At 41.5% G+C, this 20,199-nt stretch overlaps 1 protein-coding gene and 1 long non-coding RNA gene across 2 annotated transcripts; both read left to right on the top strand.

Moving 5' to 3' along the window:
• Positions 1-3,572: 3,572 nt before the first annotated feature.
• LOC147144809 (uncharacterized) lies at positions 3,573-8,920 on the top strand. Its single transcript, XR_015087574.1, has 3 exons — positions 3,573-3,650; positions 5,878-5,969; positions 8,810-8,920. It is a non-coding gene; the product is annotated as an uncharacterized LOC147144809 (long non-coding RNA).
• Positions 8,921-10,123: 1,203 nt separating this feature from the next.
• On the top strand, positions 10,124-20,110 carry nars2 (asparaginyl-tRNA synthetase 2, mitochondrial). The gene is made up of 14 exons (XM_086035929.1): positions 10,124-10,458; positions 11,141-11,250; positions 11,319-11,439; positions 12,307-12,447; positions 12,515-12,595; positions 13,625-13,719; positions 13,859-13,991; positions 14,950-15,048; positions 15,168-15,205; positions 16,019-16,085; positions 16,156-16,293; positions 16,394-16,491; positions 19,731-19,757; positions 19,863-20,110. Exons 1-14 carry the CDS (start codon positions 10,303-10,305, stop codon positions 20,005-20,007), a joined length of 1,449 nt encoding a protein of 482 aa, XP_085892055.1. The 5' UTR covers positions 10,124-10,302; the 3' UTR covers positions 20,008-20,110.
• The last annotated feature ends 89 nt before the right edge of the window (positions 20,111-20,199 follow it).

The following is a 20,199-nucleotide window of genomic DNA, read 5'->3' as shown; positions in this document are numbered from 1 at the left end:
TTACTTTCAATCATGGAACTCCACAGGTAAATTGCAAACTTCAATCTGACTTCATGGGTCATCTAACGCTTCAATGTGCATGTATCTGCTGTGAAATAACAATGAAAAACTCGCAAAATACCTTCTCATAATGGTTGTAACTTAGTAATAGGCAGAGCTGGGCATTTTACAAAAATTTCCCGGTTCATTTATCGCCATCTACCAGCCGCCGGAGTACCATACCGCAGGGGCGGAGCCATGGGTGGTCCTCACAGGCCCACCCAGATTAACAAACTGCCCACCCAGTGAGATTCGTGAAAAACAAATAAATAAATAATGATTATCATTAGAAAAAAATTAATTTGCGTTTTGTTGTGTTTTTTTATTTTATTGGATATTAAGAATGTCATAATTGTGGTTGTCTAAGGAAGATCTGAACTTCATATTAATCAGTTTGTAATTTTATTTGAACATACGATGTGTCAGGACAGGAGGATTGTGCACAGTGTGAGAAATATTCAGGCCCACCCTGATTTTTCCAGGCCCAGCCATTAGCCACATTCTGGCTGCGCCACTGCCCTACTGCCTTCCGTTTTTTTGTCCGGCCGGATAAATCAAGTCAATGTCGAAAATACCTGTACAGAGACAATTGCAAGTCTGTCTAGTAAATTGCCATTTTAAATGCAAAAGTTAATTCTGCATCTTTAAAAATGGACTGACAACCATTATGTGGCCAATCGGCAGCCGGCTAACTGTGAGTACCCCCCGGCCCCCTTCCAATCCGGCTCTCACTGGATTAGGTGTGTATTAATTAATTAATTTATTATGTCAGAAAGTTCAAATCTGTTGTTCGGGCAACATTGCAAGAGTGCCTAATAATGTAATGACTATTCTGTTCCGCAGGTACGGATACAATGTTGCTTGGGTTATCTCTGAGTAATTTAGCAAAACATAATGGCTAGACTGCTAGCTAACATCAGGTGTATAGCATGCTATGCATTTTAGCGGCAAAAGAACATGACAGTGCCTTTTATTCAAGCAACAGGAGAGTCAGTGAACAGATTTGTTTACTCCTGGTGCCGTCGTCGCTATGGCCAACCAAAAACTACTGTATGTGTCCTGTCATGGTTGAAAGTTCTTCAGTACATCCATCAGAAAAGTTGTTCTTGCTGAGAACTCGTATTTTGCCGCAGCAAGACAACGTTTTTGTTCACGCAAAGGCGGGCACACTACGGCTGGAATCATAATGACAACAAATTCACCTCGGCCAAGCTGAGCTGAGAATGCCACAAAGGGCCTGCAGGTAGCAGCCAAAATTGTGAATTCTGAGCATTTTAGTCCTGTTTGTGATGTATCAGCCAACTTTTCAGAGTCGCTTTAAATATCGCCCGGAATCAGTGGTCCTAGATGATTGTGATTAATATACTTAAAAACAAATCTCTGCTTTCACTTTACAGGGTCTTCAAGCTTTTTATTATCTCCTTAGATTGTGTACCTAATGAAGGTGAGTGTTTGTTGGGCTTCTAGCAATGCGCCTAACGAAAAATTAGAACGTTTCTTTGATAATATCTTAAAAAGCATATTTGCTGGTGCTGTGACAGGTGTCAAAAAGAACCCAAAAAAATGTGATGAACAACCAGCCCGACATTCACTGTCATCACGCTAATCTGTGGACTTGTAAACGGAATAAAAACAGTCTAATTGCTCTTTATATTGATTAAAGCGACATGTAAAGCACAATGGCTATAAATAATCTACTTTTATCCTCATGCAATTTATATAGGACAAGAAAAAAAAGTGGCCGGTGTCTAATTTTAAAACAGAAGTAATACGTATCTAGGTCACATCAATCAAACAATCGTGCCATTATTGTTTGTTATTTGGACCACCGAGGGCAACCATTTTATTATATATTTGGTTACAAGCAGAGGTGGCAAAAGACTTTCTTTTGACTGATGATGACTGTTTGGACAAACAGCAGCGCAGGTTTTGTGTGTGTCCAAATTACACGAACTGCAGCAGAGTTTTTTTTTGCTTGAAAATAAGGGAAAGAGCTCCGCTGACTGAGTCCCGGTCTTTTCATCCAGTTCAAATATAACAGAAACTGCAAATGAAAGTGTAACACCTGCCATCTCTAAACTTTCACCGATGTTTATTTTCCCAATAATGAGCACTGTTTTGCACAGAAAAGTGGCCCACCTGTTGGTCACTTCGAGGCAACTCTGAGCCGCCCCCCCCCCCCCCAAAAAAAACCATCAAAATAAAAAGCCCACAGATTCACACGCTAGCTGCATTACATTTCAAGTGTCTCCGCAATGGTGAGCGGGCCGCATCTGTTGTGCGTCTGAGAGGACAGCAGGGCTAGCTCATCTTTTAATCATCCTGGTATCACGTTCCCGCCGCCATGCAAATGATGGCACCATAATAAAAGCTTAATGGTGCAGGGGATGGTAAAGCGAGCGGCTATTGAGGGAGCGTACTGAAAGTCCCCGAAGGTTCTCGGTCTCGTTTGGAAGCCCTTTCCACGACGCGCTGTTAAAAAGAGTCGACACAAATGAAACCCAAGCGCTCGTTTTTAAAATGTCACCATTGCGCGGGTCAGGCGGAGGTCGGTGGTATCTCTCGTGCATGCTAATGACAGGCGAATGTGCGATAGGAGCAGGGTTGGGCAAGCTACGTGGAAAATGTAGAGAGCTAAACTACAAATTATTCTATGTTAAATGAAGCTTCACCACAGTGAAGCCACCAGAGAAATGTAGCAACACACACTCTTGCACACAGTCTCAATCTATTACTGCCAAAAATGTGTTGCCAGCTAGTGTTATGTGGCGTTTCCTTGACAAAGTGTTCAGAGAAACGACGAGTTGCATTACATTTAATCACAATGTTAAAAATTGTCAAGTCGCAGTGTTACAAGAAATCAATTGCAGTATTTTGGGTTGAAAAAAAAAATCTTTAAAGAGTAACCTAATATCTCAAGAATAAATTTGATTTTAACGAGGAGAAAAGTCAGACTTTTTGCAATAATGAAGTCCTAAAATTAGTATAAGTAGTAGTTGTATAAGTTGCATCCTTACAAGAAAATAAAATGACCAAATTTTGGGGGGAACCAATCGTTGGATGTTTGCTGAAAAGTGCACCTATTAGAGTATTTTTGTTCTCTTTTTGTAAAGCCCAAAGATTCCACAACAAAGCACCAAATCCCAAGGTTCAAGGTGAAGCTATATTTCGCGTGGGTTGGCAGCTGTAGTTCTGGAGGTTCTTAGACATGTATGTTTTTTCTCTGCTGAAATAATCTGTAAATCATTTATTTTTAATGGTAATGTAAAATGTGTGGTAAATGCTCTGGGATTATAGTTTGTCATATATGTATGGTTTAACTATTAATATAATCAAACAAATGACGATGCTAATGACGAATCCAATTTAATCCAGAACTTGTATTTTTCTGGGTTCATTTTGGGAAAAAAACCCATTCTGTATGAGCTCAAGAGGTTGTAAAACTGTAAATGCATTTTCACTCCCAAGAAAATTACGAGTATAATTATCAACCATCCCAGGTACAGCGCATTTTGTATACGGAGCTACGTTATTCTGGTAGAAGAGCCCAATAAAGCCAACATGAGAGGTGTCCGGAGCCTCAGCTGCACTTGCCGCGCTCAACTTGACAGGTGTGAACACTCAAATGTCACTTTTATATTTTCATGTGGCTCTGGCTAAGATCAAATCCGACCGGTGAATGGTATTGACAGCGCATCTGTGGCTTTTACGAGGTCACCCGTGATAAGAATCTGCATTAACTTGTTCAGACAGCTTTTCATGTCGCGCTTCATAGCCATGACAAAGTAGGTGTCAGCGAGCGCCGCACTAATTAAGCCGTTTCAATGTCGGAGTGACGCAAAGCAAAGAGTGGATACATTAACGTCTGCGTAATGAGTCAACGAGTGATCGTCACGCTGCTCATGTCATGTTATAAGCACATTTCGGTAAAGATCGCAAGTACCCAGGCGATCACTTTTTGACATTTTTCAACAACAATTTTGTCAAAGCACATATCGTCGCTGTCCTGTGAAAAACACTTATCTCCAATTTTGGAAACATTTTTAATCTTCACTTTAATGTGATGTCTGTAAGTCACATGTCTGTCATGTTTCATGTAAAAATAAGAAAAAAATGGAGATAAGTGTTTTCACATGATAGCGACGATATGTTACATTAGAAAACTCATGATTCACCGCCAAACAAAATCGTCCCAAAGTAAGCTGGACCATATCTCCATTATCACTGTGGTTATGGTCCAGACCGGGGTTTTAATAGTTTTTCCTTTTTTCATTGTAGTTAAATTTTAATTTAGTTTTGACTTTTGTTCTTAAAATTCTGTTTTCAGAGGAAGTTTATTAGCAGAGCTGGGCATTCTGTCTATGTGACGGACCGGTCCGTCTGTCTGCCTATGACGGACGCCCCTTTTGCTCACGGTTGACGAATGACGGGTAAAATTTTAAAATAGACAGACTAAGCATAGTCGGAAGACCATAAATTTAATCCGTCTGTAGTCCGTCTTTAGTCTATTTTGCGCGGCAAGGCTTCGATGGCCGCGGCGGGGAACAATAGTGAGCTGTTGTTGCTTGGGGGACAGATTTGAATGAGGGACCAGGCTGTGAACAGGCTTCCATGGCAGAGAGTCACTCTTTCTGTTCAAATATCGGCTAGAAGTGGACCGGCTTATAAGCGGGTTCTATATTTTACCCTCTGACAAAAAGACGAATGACGGGCGACGGAAGGGTACCTACGCAGCAGACGGATGACGGATAACGGACACTCCATTTTATTTGTAAAATGCCCAGCTGTGTTATTACACATAAAATTCCTAGAAAATCACAATGTCCCATCGTCGGTGAGCTGTTTTTAGAACAATCTGCACTCACATTGGCAGATATCGGCTACATTATACATCAGATTTGTATACATATTTGGATGAGCCCCGATTATAATCTGAAGATTTGCGATTGCTTTTTTCTTTCTATTGACGTTGCCGTGAGGCATATCCCAATTGTGTCATTACACCGTGCAGTGTGAATGCAGCCTTATATCTGCACATTTCTCGATGCTCCTCTCACAGCGCACAAATTTTTTTTGTGATATACAGGAGTAGAACTTTTATTGTGTTTTTCTATAAAATGACATTTCCAGAGTTAAGCAGACAAGTCGAACACCATCTGATGCCCTTGACACTGAGAGTTCAAAATGCTGCGGGGGATACAATATTTCGGCACGTATTTCAGCAGTCTGACTTTTGCGTTCACACTCACGCACAAACGCGCACACACCCACACACACACACACACACACATGCACACATATGCAAGTCGCCAATAGAAGAGGCCGTGTCAAGAGTGTCCAAATCCAAATTACAGTGTCTGAGCTGTGCGTTGCGTCTAACAAGATAGTTTTTTTACACTGGTGGTAATGCCGTGCCATTGGGAGGGGAGCACGTTTTCACTCACTTATCATTAGCATCATCAGCAGGGGTAAATGAAACGTATCATTTAGGTTGGGGGGGGCAGGATGGTGGTGGGGGTGTGTGGTGGGGGGTATCTTGTGTTAATGACAGCGGAGGAGAGCAGACTCATGGCTCATTTACACTTGATTTGTTGAGCATTTTCTGGCATGTGACATACAGCAAAACAGAGCATCCTCCCACTAAAGTATATATATGTATTAAAAATGTTTCCATTGTTTTTAAGATTTGGAAAATCCTTATGCGTGTACCATGCGTGGCGTGCGTGGGAGAGAGAGAGAGAGAGAGATTACACCCCTACAATTATTTTTTAAAAAGTGAAATACAACTGAATTGAATTGAGGCATTGATTTTATTTTTTTGTTATCACATACCACTAGGCATGCTACACTCTCAGAATCACTGGTCGAAAGGGTTCCTGCCACGTCGCCGAGTTGGAGCCGAGGGGCGCGCCATCCCCGATGACTTTGAGGTAAGATGGCGGTTGTTAGTTCCGCTCGACTCGTGTCTGCTGGACTGTCACACAAGCCATTCCCTGGAATCACACCACCATAATGGCCTAATCAGCACTTAACGAGCTGTGCTACATAAAATCAATGGCCGGCCTCCGTTTGGGAATGCGCAATATTTGGAGGAGGAGATGGAGGCTCCGGTTAGGAGCTCGGAAGACAAATCTCCACCTTTTCGTGCGCTTGTCGAACACGATGCGCACCGACGATTTGATGTGCTCCACCCGCGTGTCGCTTATATGTGTTTGAGGACGCATGGGACATTTCTCCCCCAAAGGTGCAGGTCACAAAATATGTCATGGCAGAAGTCTTCAATGGAAAACAAGCCCAAGCCGGTTCTGCGGCTCAAGCTGAACAAGGCTGCGTTGTTCTTGATGGCAGCGCAGGCAGAACATCACAATAGCATCTTGTTTCCATTTCGCTAGACCTCGCAGCTACAAATGAATAATATAAGGGTAAAAGAATACATCTACAGGAGGAGAGCAGGAGAGGGGAGGATTTGGCTTTGTCATGTTTTGGGTCATATGGAGCACCAGCGCCACCATGTGGTTACAGCCACTGAAAGATGATATCACTTCATAGTTTCATTATTTGAATTTCCTGTACACATTAGATATGTTTCTTTATTGATCATTTTTGAATCATTTAGTTTTATTACAGGCTTTTTCTTTCTTTCTTGTAGTCTCTTATAAATTATATGTATCTATTTATTGGTCATTATTATTATTATTATTATCATATATCATATATTTATTGGTTTTGTGTTGCCACAACTCCAACAAATGTTATTCTGTTCTTTTTTAATAAATGTGTATTCATATTTTTGTTAAGCTTGCATTCTTAACATTAGTTTTCTTATAGTGCGAATATATTTTCCTCTGCAGTGTTGAAATGTATTTGTAAAATCATATATTTTTCATAATAATAAGGTTTTATCAGGGTCATTTTACAACGTTTTTATGGCAGTACTTTTAAAGTTGTGTCCTTCTGAGTATTACAACTACACTGTTACACCTTTTTTTTCTCATAATATTTCAACTATTTTTGTGAAACTACACTTTTCAAAATTCATGTTTGTAATATTATGCCTGTTTTCTTGTAGCACTAAAACTTTATTGACATTTAGTTGTATAGTTTTACGGCAGAACATTAAAACTTCCATCCATCCATTATCTGTACCGCTTCTCCTCACGAGGGTCGCGGGGCGTGCTGGAGCCTATCCCAGCTGTCTTTGGGCAGTAGGCGGGGGACACCCTGAACTGGTTGCCAGCCAATCGCAGGGCACACAGAGACAAACATCCGCACTCACAATCACACCTAGGGGCAATTTAGAGTATCCAATCAACTTACCATGCATGTTTTTGGAATGTGGGAGGAAACCGGAGTGCCCGGAGAAAACCCACACAGGCACGGGGAGAACATGCAAACTCCACACAGGGAGGCCGGAGCCGGGATCGAACCCACGACCTCTGAACTGTGAGGCGGACGTGCTAACCAGTCGACCACCGTGCCGCCAACATTAAAACTTTATTCTGGTAATGTTTTTGTCACATACGGAAGAGGATTAGGGCCAGTAGGGGGAAAAAAAAATATTCCATTGTTGTCAGTTTTTTTCCTCACAGGATTACAAATTGATTCTCTGCATGTTATAACTTTGTCATTTCATTACGAAATGATTCTGGTCATATGATTTTTGTTCTTTGCAATATGACATTGTTCTTGTCATAAAACAATACTCTATATTATTGTAATATTAAAATGTCATTGTTGTAATATGCCTTTTTTGCCCTCAAAATTTTAAAACTACATCGTTATTGTGGTGAATAGGGATAGGCGAATAACGATACCACGTATCAGTATCGGGCCAACACGACCTCATTTAATTAGCGGTATACTTTTTTTAAACTATATTTTTGTAATATTACAACTTGCTTGGGGGTCATTGTTATATCACTGATAGTGAGGTATTCAATGACCGTTTTGAACACACACCAAACTTAACAAATCTGGTTCCTTGCCTGCTTCCTTGCCTGCAAGAAAAATGTGACATTTCGGGATATTTACTTCCCTCCGTTAGCATTCCACTCGCTCGTCGTTGAGTCATCAAACATAATTGTTCCGCTTCCCCCACTAAAATGAGCGTGTGTGCATAATTGCTCCATCTCCAAGCTGGAGATCGTTCATATCAGCCATGCATCATGTCCAGCTTTTAATGATGATGTGTCAGGAAGCAGACATAGGTTGCACATACACACACACACCCACACCCCCCCCCCCCACACACACACACGCACACACGCTCACACACACACACACACACACACACACACACACACACACACACACACACACACACACACACACACACACACACAGCCCTTCTGCATCTCAGGCCACCAGGGGCTGACGGGGGTACCCGGCCAGGTGAATAATTGTCTGTGGCATCTTATTCCAAAGCTGGCATCCTGATGTACGGCACTCAAGGGTGGGCGCCCGCACCCGGTGTCACGGCAGGTGGTGAATGAGCAAGCTTTTAGCGCAAATGGACCAAACGCTGATGGACCATTCATCACGTGAGATTAATTTCAATAGGACTTCCCTGCATATGGGATGGTTTTAAAATTGCAGAATGGGACGATGAGGTTTGTGTCTGGCAGTGGGAGCAGACATGGATCTGGATGATTGTTTTCTCACCAACAACTACTTGCAAAACATTTGTTACTTTCGCAATTATTGTTATCATTATTATTATTATTATTATGTCATGTGTCATCTTCCACACCGCTTGTCCTGTCACGGGGAGGTGCTGCAGCCTATCCCAGCTGACTGGGTGAAAGGCAGACTCCACCCTGAACTGGTCGCCAGCCAGTCGCAGGGCACACACACAGACACAGTCACTGAGTGGGAAACGATCCCACGCTGCCCGCACACAACTCAGGTGAGTGTAACGCTACACTATCAGCAACCTCATTATTATTATAATTGATTATTATTATTATTATTACTAATATTATTATTATTATTATTATTGTTGTTGTTGTTGTCTTACAGAGCAGTAGTTCTCAAGCTGGGGGCCCTGGACTTCAAGTGTTCTGCCAAAATGTCCTACCTGTGCAAAACTTCCTACCGGAGGCTGATTTGGCAGCCTGTTCTGCCAAAATGACTAACCCTAATCCTACCTGCAATCCGCAAGCGCACTGGGCTTTGTTAAGATGTCTTGACGGGTAGGAAGGAATTGCAGAACACCGGTGGCCCGGGAGCCGTAAATTGGAGGTATGCAAAAAAACATTTGCAACAAATTATGTTAGACCATTTTAAAAAGAGAATAATAGGTGTGTCAGAAAAATTACAGGACTGGTGTCATAGACAAAGGTGTCAACTTCAAACTACAGGTTTTCCTCTTTGAAGCAATTTACCAAAGGATTTTTCCAGGAGACTAACCAGAACTCAACCCAACTTGGGTTACCCAAAAATGATACACAAGTAAGCAAAACTATAAAACACACACGCAACTGCTAATATACATGAGGGAACACAAACAACTAACATTAATAACATAATAATATATTACAGTACTAGAACATCATAATGTTTGTTGTTGGCTATAACTCTTTACAAATGTCTGAATCTGAATTTTTAAATGGCATTGACAAACCACTTGTATTGCTGCTACCTACTGGTGATCTGGAGCATGCATGTACTGAAATCTTTGTTTACCTGGAAACCTAATTTAACCCTTGATTCGCGGGTCTGTGGGACCCGTTTTTTTTGTTTTGTTTTTAAATGACCCAAGGCATATCATATCCTCCTCATGGTGATGACACACTGTTATGGGATTGTCTCTTTCAATATTGTATTACTTTTTTTTTTTAAATGAGTAGCACATGAATTGTGTTTATTGTTTAAGTGGATGATGTAAATTGAAATAAAAATAATAACATTTTGGTATACTTACATTTAAAATGATTGAATTATCGTATCAAAATATGAAAACAGTTACGATAACAACTAGACTTGTCGCGCTTTAGCGATTGGAAAGACAACTCCAACTCCCAGGAGCGACTGAAAACCTTGCTGTGACAGACAGTAATCTGATTGGATATTCATCACAACGTAATTCCATTCGACCAATGACGTGAGACACGACCAGGAAAAGATCGAGAGGAAGCAACGTGAATGTCATGGGAAAGCGGAGGAAGCAATTTGTTGCATAAATGACTATTAAACGTGTTGTTTTATGTCTTAAAACCTGGCGCCACGCCATGTTAGCGTTTTAGGAGTTGTGATGTTATTAAGATGTTTCGAACTGCTGCACAAACGTTTTTTGCTTCTTCTGTGTCCCGAAGTGTGTCGTTGATAACTCTGAGGCATTTCTGCAAAAAGGCGCCGAGGAAGCTTCGGGTTGCTGAAGCCATTTCAGGCACTGGGTTGGATGAAAACATTCAAGTGCAGGTAACATATACCGTCTGTCTATGTCATTGTTTAGTCATTAGTTTCTGAACGCTTTGCAGCTTCAAAATAGTCACGATTAACCTCGTGAACGTTTTCTTCCATGACATTATCATATCTTATTTGGACACTTTATATTATGTATGTTTGTCAAATAACAAAGCTAACCACCTATTTTATCTTTTAAACGTTCTCCCTAGAGATGGTACCAAGCTTTCCCATGTCCCCTAAATGCGTCACAGTCATCTTGGATTTTACACCAATCCCCCGTTATTTGCGAGCAATATGGACCTAGCCCTGCAGCGACTCAGCGAATCGTTGACGCCTCTCCTAAAATGTTTATACCAATCGTTTAAACCCTAACGTTACCACAGAACAGTTAAATAATTTCAAACACAAAATTAGCCTTTAAAAGTTATGCCTGATAGATGATTTTTATTTCAGTTGTTTTTTTCCACAACCCGTAAAAATAGCATATTTTCTTAGCTTGAGTCCGCTCAAGGACCTGACAGCATGTTGTGGCGTTTCAGGGTAACTGAATAGGTGAGTTTTTCATTCAATAGCCAAGGATGGGTTCCACACAAAAAAGTGATTAGCCCGCACTTCACTGTGCATTGCTTTTTCCCATTGAATTGTTAAACTACATGTTTGTGTTTTTGAATAACACAAAGCATTTGTCTCGCAGGGATGGGTTCGCTCTGTCAGATCGCAGAAGGCTAATTTGTTCCTGGACGTTAACGATGGGAGCTGCCTGGAGCAGTTGCAGATAGTCGCCAGTCCTGAGCTGAACGACCCGTAAGGACTATTATATATTACTGTCGACTATGCTGAGAGGAAAATGAATGTTCTTTTTCCAATTAAAGGCTGCTCACATACGGGAGTGCCGTTGAGGTCCGAGGGATTCTGAAAAAAAGTCTGCACCCTAAACAGCCCGTGGAGCTGGAAGCGGAGCACATTCATGTAGTTGGAGAATGTAACCCCTTGGTGAGGATGCTCTTAGATGTGCAAACGAGTATTACAAGTATTGGGGACACCCTGAAAAGGAAAAATACAACGACGACACTGGATTAAAGTTGTAATTTTACAAGACTAAAGTTAGCTTGTTGTCTAGAAAGGCGTGTTTTTTCGAGACAGGAGTTGTGTGTTTTCGAAAGTTAAATTGCTTCTATTCAAGAAATTGTTCTCGAGAAAATGTTTTTTTTACGCAAGACGTATATTTTCAAGAATGAAATGAAATAATATAACATGACAAAATAACAGTATGCGACCTAACTCTCAATTACATGTCGTCGCTGTCCTGTGAAAAACACTTATGTCCAATTTTGGAAAAAGTTAACATTTTCACGTTAGTGCAATGTCTGTAACGCGGAAACACCATTCACGAAAAAAAAATGGACATAAGTGTTTTTCACAAGACAGCAACAATATACAATTTCTTAACACAAATGTTCACATTTTTCAAAGATACAATTTAGTCCCGTACTATGACTTTAATCTAAATAAAATGTATGACTCTATCCTGAAAATATGCGACTTTTTCTCAAATGTCCAATGTTCTAATAATATTACAACTTTAATCCAGAACACATTTTTTAAATCTTGAAAATATATGTTTTATCCCAAACATGGATGTTTTTTTTTTTCATGTATACGAATTTATTCACTTAAATCTTTAAAACGTATGACTTTTATCTTGAACATATATACAACTATATTCTTATAATATCCCGACTTTAATTTCTACTTCTTTGTCTTTTGTTTTGGCTCCACTATTCCTTGGTACAGCTAAACTCGACATTGACCTTTTTATGTGATGCTTAGGAACTTGTCATCTCTTGTTCTCATTTGCAGGATTTCCCGTTTAAAATCAAAGAGCGCCACAAGCTGGAGTACATCCGCCAGTTCCCTCACCTCCGCAGCAGAACAAACGCCTTCGGCTCCCTGCTGAGGATACGCAACGAGGCCACTTGGGCCGTTCACTCGTATTTCAAGGTGAGGTCATGTCAGCGGAGGGTTTGCGAAGTCAGAGCCGACGCTTGTTCTCTTTCCTGTTTTCCAGGAAAATGGCTTTGTGCACATTCACACGCCGATCATCACCTCCAACGACTGTGAGGGGGCGGGCGAGCTCTTTCAGATCGAGGTGAGAGCGCGTTACAAGGCTGTTGCCGCATACTCCGGACATTTCATTAGGTACGCTGTGAAATGAGGTGTAGACATTATTTTGCCTTTACAAAGATGATAAGACGATAGACGATGCCTTTAACCTACTCCTCTGTTTAGACATGGCTTTTCTAGTTTGATATACCTCTTTCAAACCTGTGGTCCTTCCTATCCAGAATTTGAACATTGTTGTCCTCAAGGGAATGTCCCTTCTTCATGAGCCGCTGATTCTGGACCCAAATCTACCCGCTGCTGCTGCACCATGCGCCTGTGCCGCAGCTGCTTAGTCTATCCTCTGTTAGGTCTTTCAGCGCTGATAAAAGTATGTTAATAAAACAATAAAAGTAATAATATGTAATGTAATATGGTCTCAGTGTACGAAATGGTCGTCAGATTACCCAGAGTTGTCAGGGAAAAAGAGTTGCAGAAGCTCACATAGTAGGACTACATTTCCCATGATTCTTAACCACAGAAGCAGGAAGTAGTCCTAGTTCGGGTATGACGAAAAGTAAAAAACCAATAGACGCCTGTTTGCGATTATATGCGGATGAGAATGACAATGCGAACATAATAGGAAGGAATTTGAGTTCAAGATGACAAACTGAAAAGTCGATGTCCATCATCCATACATACTGTAGGTTGCACTGCATTACAAGGTGCGCTGGCGATGTTTGAGAAAATGTAAGGATTTTAAGTGTGCCCGATGGTCTGAAAAATATGGTATTCGTAAACATTGAACTCCTCAAAATGTGTAATGGCCCAGTGAATGCAACTTTTTATTATTATTTTGTCATTGTTTTTTGTACTGAACCACCTCATTTGAGTAACTGGATTGAGAGTAACAGGAATAGGTTTTCAGAATAATATTCATAAATACATTCAAGTATAGCTGTGCTCAAAGAATGTTAACACGACGCACATTACAGATCAATGTGCATGAAAATTGCTTGCAATGTGTACTGAAAATTTTATTTTGAATTCTTTGTATGGTGATTTTATTTCTCTGCAGCCTTCCTGTCCGCAGAACAGCGAGGACGAAAACTTCTTCTCGGTTCCGACCTATTTGACCGTGTCTGGGCAGCTCCACTTGGAGGTCATGGCAGGGTGAGATGTAATTTTATTCCTTTTTTAGTATCATCTTGGGCGGAATTAGTTTACAGTACCTCGAGGCAAAAGAAGAGACTCCACACACACACATATTGATTACATATTCACGTGCGTCTCTCCATAATTATGCCTGTAGGTCATTTTCCAGAGTCTACACATTTGGGCCGACATTTCGCGCCGAGAACTCCCAGAGCCGGCGCCACCTGGCTGAGTTTTACATGGTGGAAGCGGAGGTGGCCTTCGCACGGTCCATAGAGGACCTCACCGAGGTACGCCCGTTCCACGCATCACGCCACTCAATGTTAGTGCTCGTTAACCGTGGCACACTATAGGAATAACTATTTTCTCATTGGTAGTAGCTTTCTATGAAGACAACACTATAGTACAGTCAAGTGAAATCATATAATGAAACCAAAGAAAGTAGTATGGGTGTTGGGCTGTTGGCTGTTCAGATCACATTTTTCTTTTAATTCTTTTTCTTTTTTTCCTGTGCAGTTATTCGCTGAAAAAAAAAAATCACCTTTCGCTTTTTCTTAATTAATTTATTGCTCATTCTGAAGTTTAACCTGGATTGTAAATGGAAGTTACGGAGAGTCTTCATCGCATGTGCATGTACATGCACACTTCCGGTGCATTTTTAAAAAAAATCTGATAATCTTTCCAACCTTTTATTTTAAAAAATAATGTTGAAAGATAATAATACATTTGATTTGAAATCGCTTTTCACAGCACTCAAAGACGGTTTACAACAAGAATAAATGAATTAAACCTACAGTTGAAAAGAAAATGCACACAAATTACAAAGCACACTAAAGTCAAGAAAAGAAAAACAAAGCAAGAAATAAGTCACAAAGATTAAAAGATGTTAAAAGCATGACGGAATAGGTGAGTCTTGAGAAGTGTTTTGAAGGATGGGCGGACTGCACAGTTGCGGATGTGTTGTGGTAGTGAGTTCCAGAGGGTTGATATGTAAATTGCCCAGTTTTTGACTATATCGCTGTATTTTGACACACACACACACACAGTTAATGACTGTTTAGTTTTGTAACTAAACAAGGTGAAGAAATGTAAGTGTAAACTCTCAATAATGATGCAGCGCCGGTGTACACCACTACTTTATAAACTACAACCACAATAATGAATACCGCTCTGCGACTGCAGCGCACCTTAGTTAACATAGTTTAGCAAGTCTAACTTTGAATCATTGCCGGTGCCCCTGCCCCTCAGGTCATGGAGGACATGTTCAAACGGGCCACCGAGCACGTGTTGGACCGCTGCGCTCAAGACGTGGACTTGTTTCACAAGCACGTGACGCCGGGACACAGGGTGAGTCCCTCCCCCACCCTCTTGAGGACAGTTCACTTGTTGAACTTTTGTCTTGCCTGGAAACCAGCTGACCAAGGGTCTAAATCCGTTCTCCTTCTGCATCACCGACATGCGGAAAGGATGCCGTGGAAGCCATGCTGAAGGAGAGATTCCACGTGTAAGTGATTTATTTTTTTTCGTTGGATTTTGTATCTTTATGTATAGCAAATGTCATTCAAATTAGGAACTAGCTTTGCCGCAAATAGCAAAAAAATGTGAGTGACTCCCGCCCTGAAAATGATTATAATTGCCTAAAATCAGTTTAAACAGTAAATGTACCACAAACTGTGATCGCAAAACACTTAAAGCGTAAGTCAACCCATTCTTTTCAAAAATATGTTCTATGCAGGCCCACTAGTTGAAACACGGCATTCTGATTAATTTTGCTTTTGTGGAATATAAGTTAAGCAGCAAAATGCACTCATTTTTAGCCATGTCCGGGGGCGACCATTTTGTCTTCTGTCGACTGAAAATGACATCACAACTACTCACAAAGACCAATCACGGCTGACCTGTTTTCTGAATCTGAGCCGTGATTGACGTTCTAAAATCTGAACGGTTCCGGGAGAACCGGATTGATGGTCCCGGTACTCTCGATTCCCGGTTATCGATGCTCATGAGTATTGAACTTCAAGTGTGCCGGGTTTTACCGTAAACCAATCCATTCCTAATATACACCATTATAAGCAATTTGAAAATACTTAGTGATTCTTTATGAATATGTGTCTGTCTAATAGTTCCATTTCGATTTATATTATAGGGGGAAGATACATTTTCATTCCAAGGTTAACGTACAGTACTAGGTTCTTATTTTACTTAATTTGACGAAATTTTGGTATCTTTATCTCGCTTAGCTATTTTCACACATGACAAATAATTTAGGATTTGGCAGAGGTCTTCTTAGTGAGTGCTAAAGTCCATCTACTTCCAGGATGACCTACAGTGAGGCTATAAAAATCCTAAAGCAAAGCTCGCAGACGTTCGCCTTCCCCACAAACGTGCGTATTATATCCTCATTATCTCGGCTGCTCCAGCACCATCTTCAACTCCGTTTGCTCCGCTTCTCAGTGGGGCTGCGACCTTCAGACGGAGCACGAGAAGTATCTGGTGAAACACTGCGGCATGCGTCCAGTCTTTGTCACGGATTATCCCTACCAGCTCAAGCCCTTCTACACCAGAGACAACCGGGACCATCCCCAGCACACGGTGGGCTCAAACCTGGCCCCGATCAGTGATTGATGGGGCCCCTTCGCGCACCCCCCCGGTGGGACGATCGGAATTTGTGACGTGGCGCTGTGGTGCGCAGGTGGCCGCCGTGGACCTTCTGGTGCCCGGCGTCGGGGAGCTGTGCGGGGGCTCGCTGAGGGAGGAGAGGCTGGACCTGCTGACGACTCGACTGGAAGAGTAAGCACACGTTCACGCCGCTTTAGTTTGTATGATCAGTTTTTAATCGACCTTTTTGAGTCGAGACACACATCTTATCCAATCCCGGCTGATCATGTCATGAGCGAGAGAAACTCTGTTTGCAGGTTAATACCTGCCGATTAATTGACGGCCAATATTATACAATACAACTTTATTTATATAGCGCATTTCATAACAGCAGCGGTTGTAACAAAGCACTTTACATTTAACAAAAATAGCAATAATACAACAACAAATACAGGGAAAGCAATAAATTAAAACACAAATGATACTAAAACATACAGTAGACACCGGAAAACAGCAGAACGGTGTCAGTCTCACGCTAGGTGAAAAGCCAAAGAATAAAAATGTGTCTTCAATCCAGTTTTAAAAATGGGATGGCCATTTAAAGATTTGAAGACAAATAGAAGCATCTTAAAATGAACTCTAAAATGCACTGGGATACAGTGACGGGAGGCCAGAATTGGTGTTAGGTGCTCCATCTTCTGAGCTCCAGTTAGGAGGCCTGCAGCAGCATTTTGGACCAACTGGAGACGTTTGAGAGACGACTGGTCGACTCCAAAATAAAGTGCATTACCACTAATGCCCACCTGGTGCTGCAAACGAGCCAAAAGAATACCGTATCGAACGCTGCAGTCAAATCCAGCAAAACGAGACATATAGTCTCCAGTGTCATTTGCCAGGAGGATGTCATTAAAAACACGTAACAGGGCTGACTGTGCTATGCATATTCATGAAGCCTGACTGGAAAACCTCTGTGACATTCTGTTCATCCAAGAAAGATTTTAACTTAGTGCACTTCTTTTTCCAGAATTTAAGAAATAAAAGGCAGCTGTGAAATGGGCCTAGAATTTGAGAGCACACCTTGATCAAGGCCAGGTTTCTTAAGCAGGGGTTGCACTACAGCGTGTAAATGTAAAATGTTGGGGGACTACACCAGAAGACAGACTGCTGTTGATAATGGCCAAAACCGATTCACCAATACTCGGGAGAACCTCCTTAAGGGAAGTGAGGAGGACTTGAGTTATAAGGGGAGCCGGAGGGCTTAATTTGGCAAACCAAAAATGTCAAGGAAAACACCTCAAATGAATTGAACGCTGCGGAACAAGCAACATGGACAGATGGGTCAAATGTGGCGTTCAAAACGAGGGCCCTAGCTCGAGCAACTTTGTCAGTGAAAAACTGCATGAAACCATCGCACATTTAAAGGGCCAAGTCTGTGCAAATCGGCTGACGGGGCTTGAGTGCAGAATCGATCGTTTTGAATGGAGTATGTGGATTATGACGATTTGCCTGAATTTCCCTTTGGACTCTTTCACCTTTCTTGGGTAACGATGCCAGCAGTCTTATAAGGATCTGATAAGAGACAGCCTGTCTCTTTTCCAGCTGTGTTCAGATTTGCGGCATTCTTGTTGAGCTGCACGAGTAATCTCATTAAACCATGGCTCCGGTGCAACTTTTGGCCGCATATTTTGTAATGGAGCCACAGAATCCAACGTATTACGGCAAGATAAGTGGAACCAAGAGCTGAGTTCCTCTGAGTATTTGAAGAGGGAACGCAAATCTGATCGAAGGCATCTGAGAGCCGACCAGCAGTGAGGGGGTTAAAAATCAGACGGCTGCATTCACTAGCGCTAGTTTTAACAACAGCGCAGGAAAACATTGCATTAAAAAGCAGTCATATGATCAGAAATGACATTGTCCAACATTTTAAAATTTGAGAGCGGTAGACCAAAAAAGCAAGGACGATATCCAAAGTGTTTTCAGGACAGCACGCATGAATATTAAAATCCGCCATAAACAGGATGTGATCATATCAGCATGATTACGACAAGATTTGAAAAGTCATTCAGAAACTCGTATTTGGGAGGATGGTTAATGACTGAGCAGAGCACAGGAACAGCCCTGCCAACTTCAAAGAAAGTGCCCTCAAAGCTGCTGAACGATGTGGCGAATATACACTTTTTACATTTCAATTTGTTTTTAAAAACAGTCGCCGTACCTCCACCACGGCATGAAGTTCTCGGAGCATCCAAGTGAGAACATGCAGGCGGTAATAGATCAAGCATCGCACTGCACTCACCAGCGCCAGTCCAAGTCTACGTCAGGCATTGGAAAGAAATAGGTCCCTCAGAATAAACGTTTTGTTTGTCAACGACCGGGAATTCACCAACGCTATCCTTAAAGGAGCAGCAGGCGTGCGTAGCTCCTCCGATCGGCGAGCTTTTCCGAAGCCGGTGATCCACGTCGCGTGTAGGACGCGCTGTCGACAGGACAGCCGAAGCTCCTCGGGACAGCCGACGATGGGAAGCAAGCAGGAGTCAATGGAATCTCGAACGCGCTGCAATGGAGCACATCCGTGCGTTCGGGAACGAGCAGGGGACGAAGTGTGTTATAGCTAATTTTTTAGCTTCGCTAGCTGGCCACCGCGTTTGCCCTGGCGCCGCTTCGGCCGTGATGGGAGCTCGTGGACATGGAGAAGGTCCGCTGCAATGTCAGCAGGCAAGGTCTTCTCCCGACCATGCTCAAACGCACCTGAACCTCCAACGCCGGACCGTAAATCCAACAAAGATTGGCGATCCTACACCAACAGAGAGTCCGAGAATAGAGCACCAATTACCAAAAACGGGGAAAAAAGCCTAAGTATCAAGATGTTTGCCAAACACACCGGCACACTGTACGCCACCTTGATAGGATTTTTTTTTTCTTTTTGGGCTGATTTTTACCATTTTTAAACACATTACCAGTACAACATAAGAAAAAAGATAACGGCATTTAAACATCCCCCTCTTAAAAAAAAAATTCAAAAAAGTTGCCCGATTTTTGCATATTTTTCTTCTGTTGTTAAGTTAGACAAATACAAAGTAATGTAAAATGATCAACTTTTCTGCTCATATCTTGTTGTAAGCTTTAAGGGACCAACAAAGAATATATTTCATTCATAATAGACCTTAATTAATCGGACTGTTCATCGTTATCAGAATTTTACGCAGCAAAAAAAAAATCAGAAACAGCTTTTAAAATGAACTGTTACGTCACTGCTAGGTGGAAATGCAGAATGGCTCGCTCAGAGACATTTTCAGAACTCGGCTGATTAATGACTTGTTTGTTTTAACGTCATACTTGATTGGTGGGCTGGTATTCCAGAGACCCAACTATTTGTGTACAAGCCATGTATATGACAATTTTCCATAATAAATGTATTTTTTTCTTCTCAGGGTCGGATTAGAAGACACCTACAGCTGGTAAAAAAAAAAAAAAAAAAAAGCATCTGTTTACATACAGTACTGGTATAATTATTGTTTATGTTCATAAAATTTCATATCCAATGACATCAAATTTATTTTCAGGTATTTGGATTTGAGGCGTTTTGGCTCCGTTCCTCACGGTGGCTTTGGAATGGGATTTGAGCGATATCTGCAATGCATTCTGGGAGTGGACAATATCAAAGATGTGATTCCTTTCCCCAGATTTTCACATTCTTGTCTGCTGTAGTCGCTGCAGTTTGAGTTTCCTTTTTAAATTATGACAAGAAACTATCACAATAATTTGACAATATTATGTATGCTTCATTAAATTACATAGGCTTTTCTAAAGACTAGAAGGCTCCTGTCATGTTTCCGAATGAAAATATAAACACTGAGTTGAAAGAAGTCAGACATGATTCCAGTGCAGCAAGACTAGGTT

This window comes from Filicampus tigris, chromosome 7, assembly GCF_054856515.1.
Source record: "Filicampus tigris isolate MCC_2025a chromosome 7, RoL_Ftig_1.0, whole genome shotgun sequence".
NCBI lineage: Eukaryota > Metazoa > Chordata > Actinopteri > Syngnathiformes > Syngnathidae > Filicampus > Filicampus tigris.
This window is presented reverse-complemented; position numbering and strand designations above follow the sequence as displayed.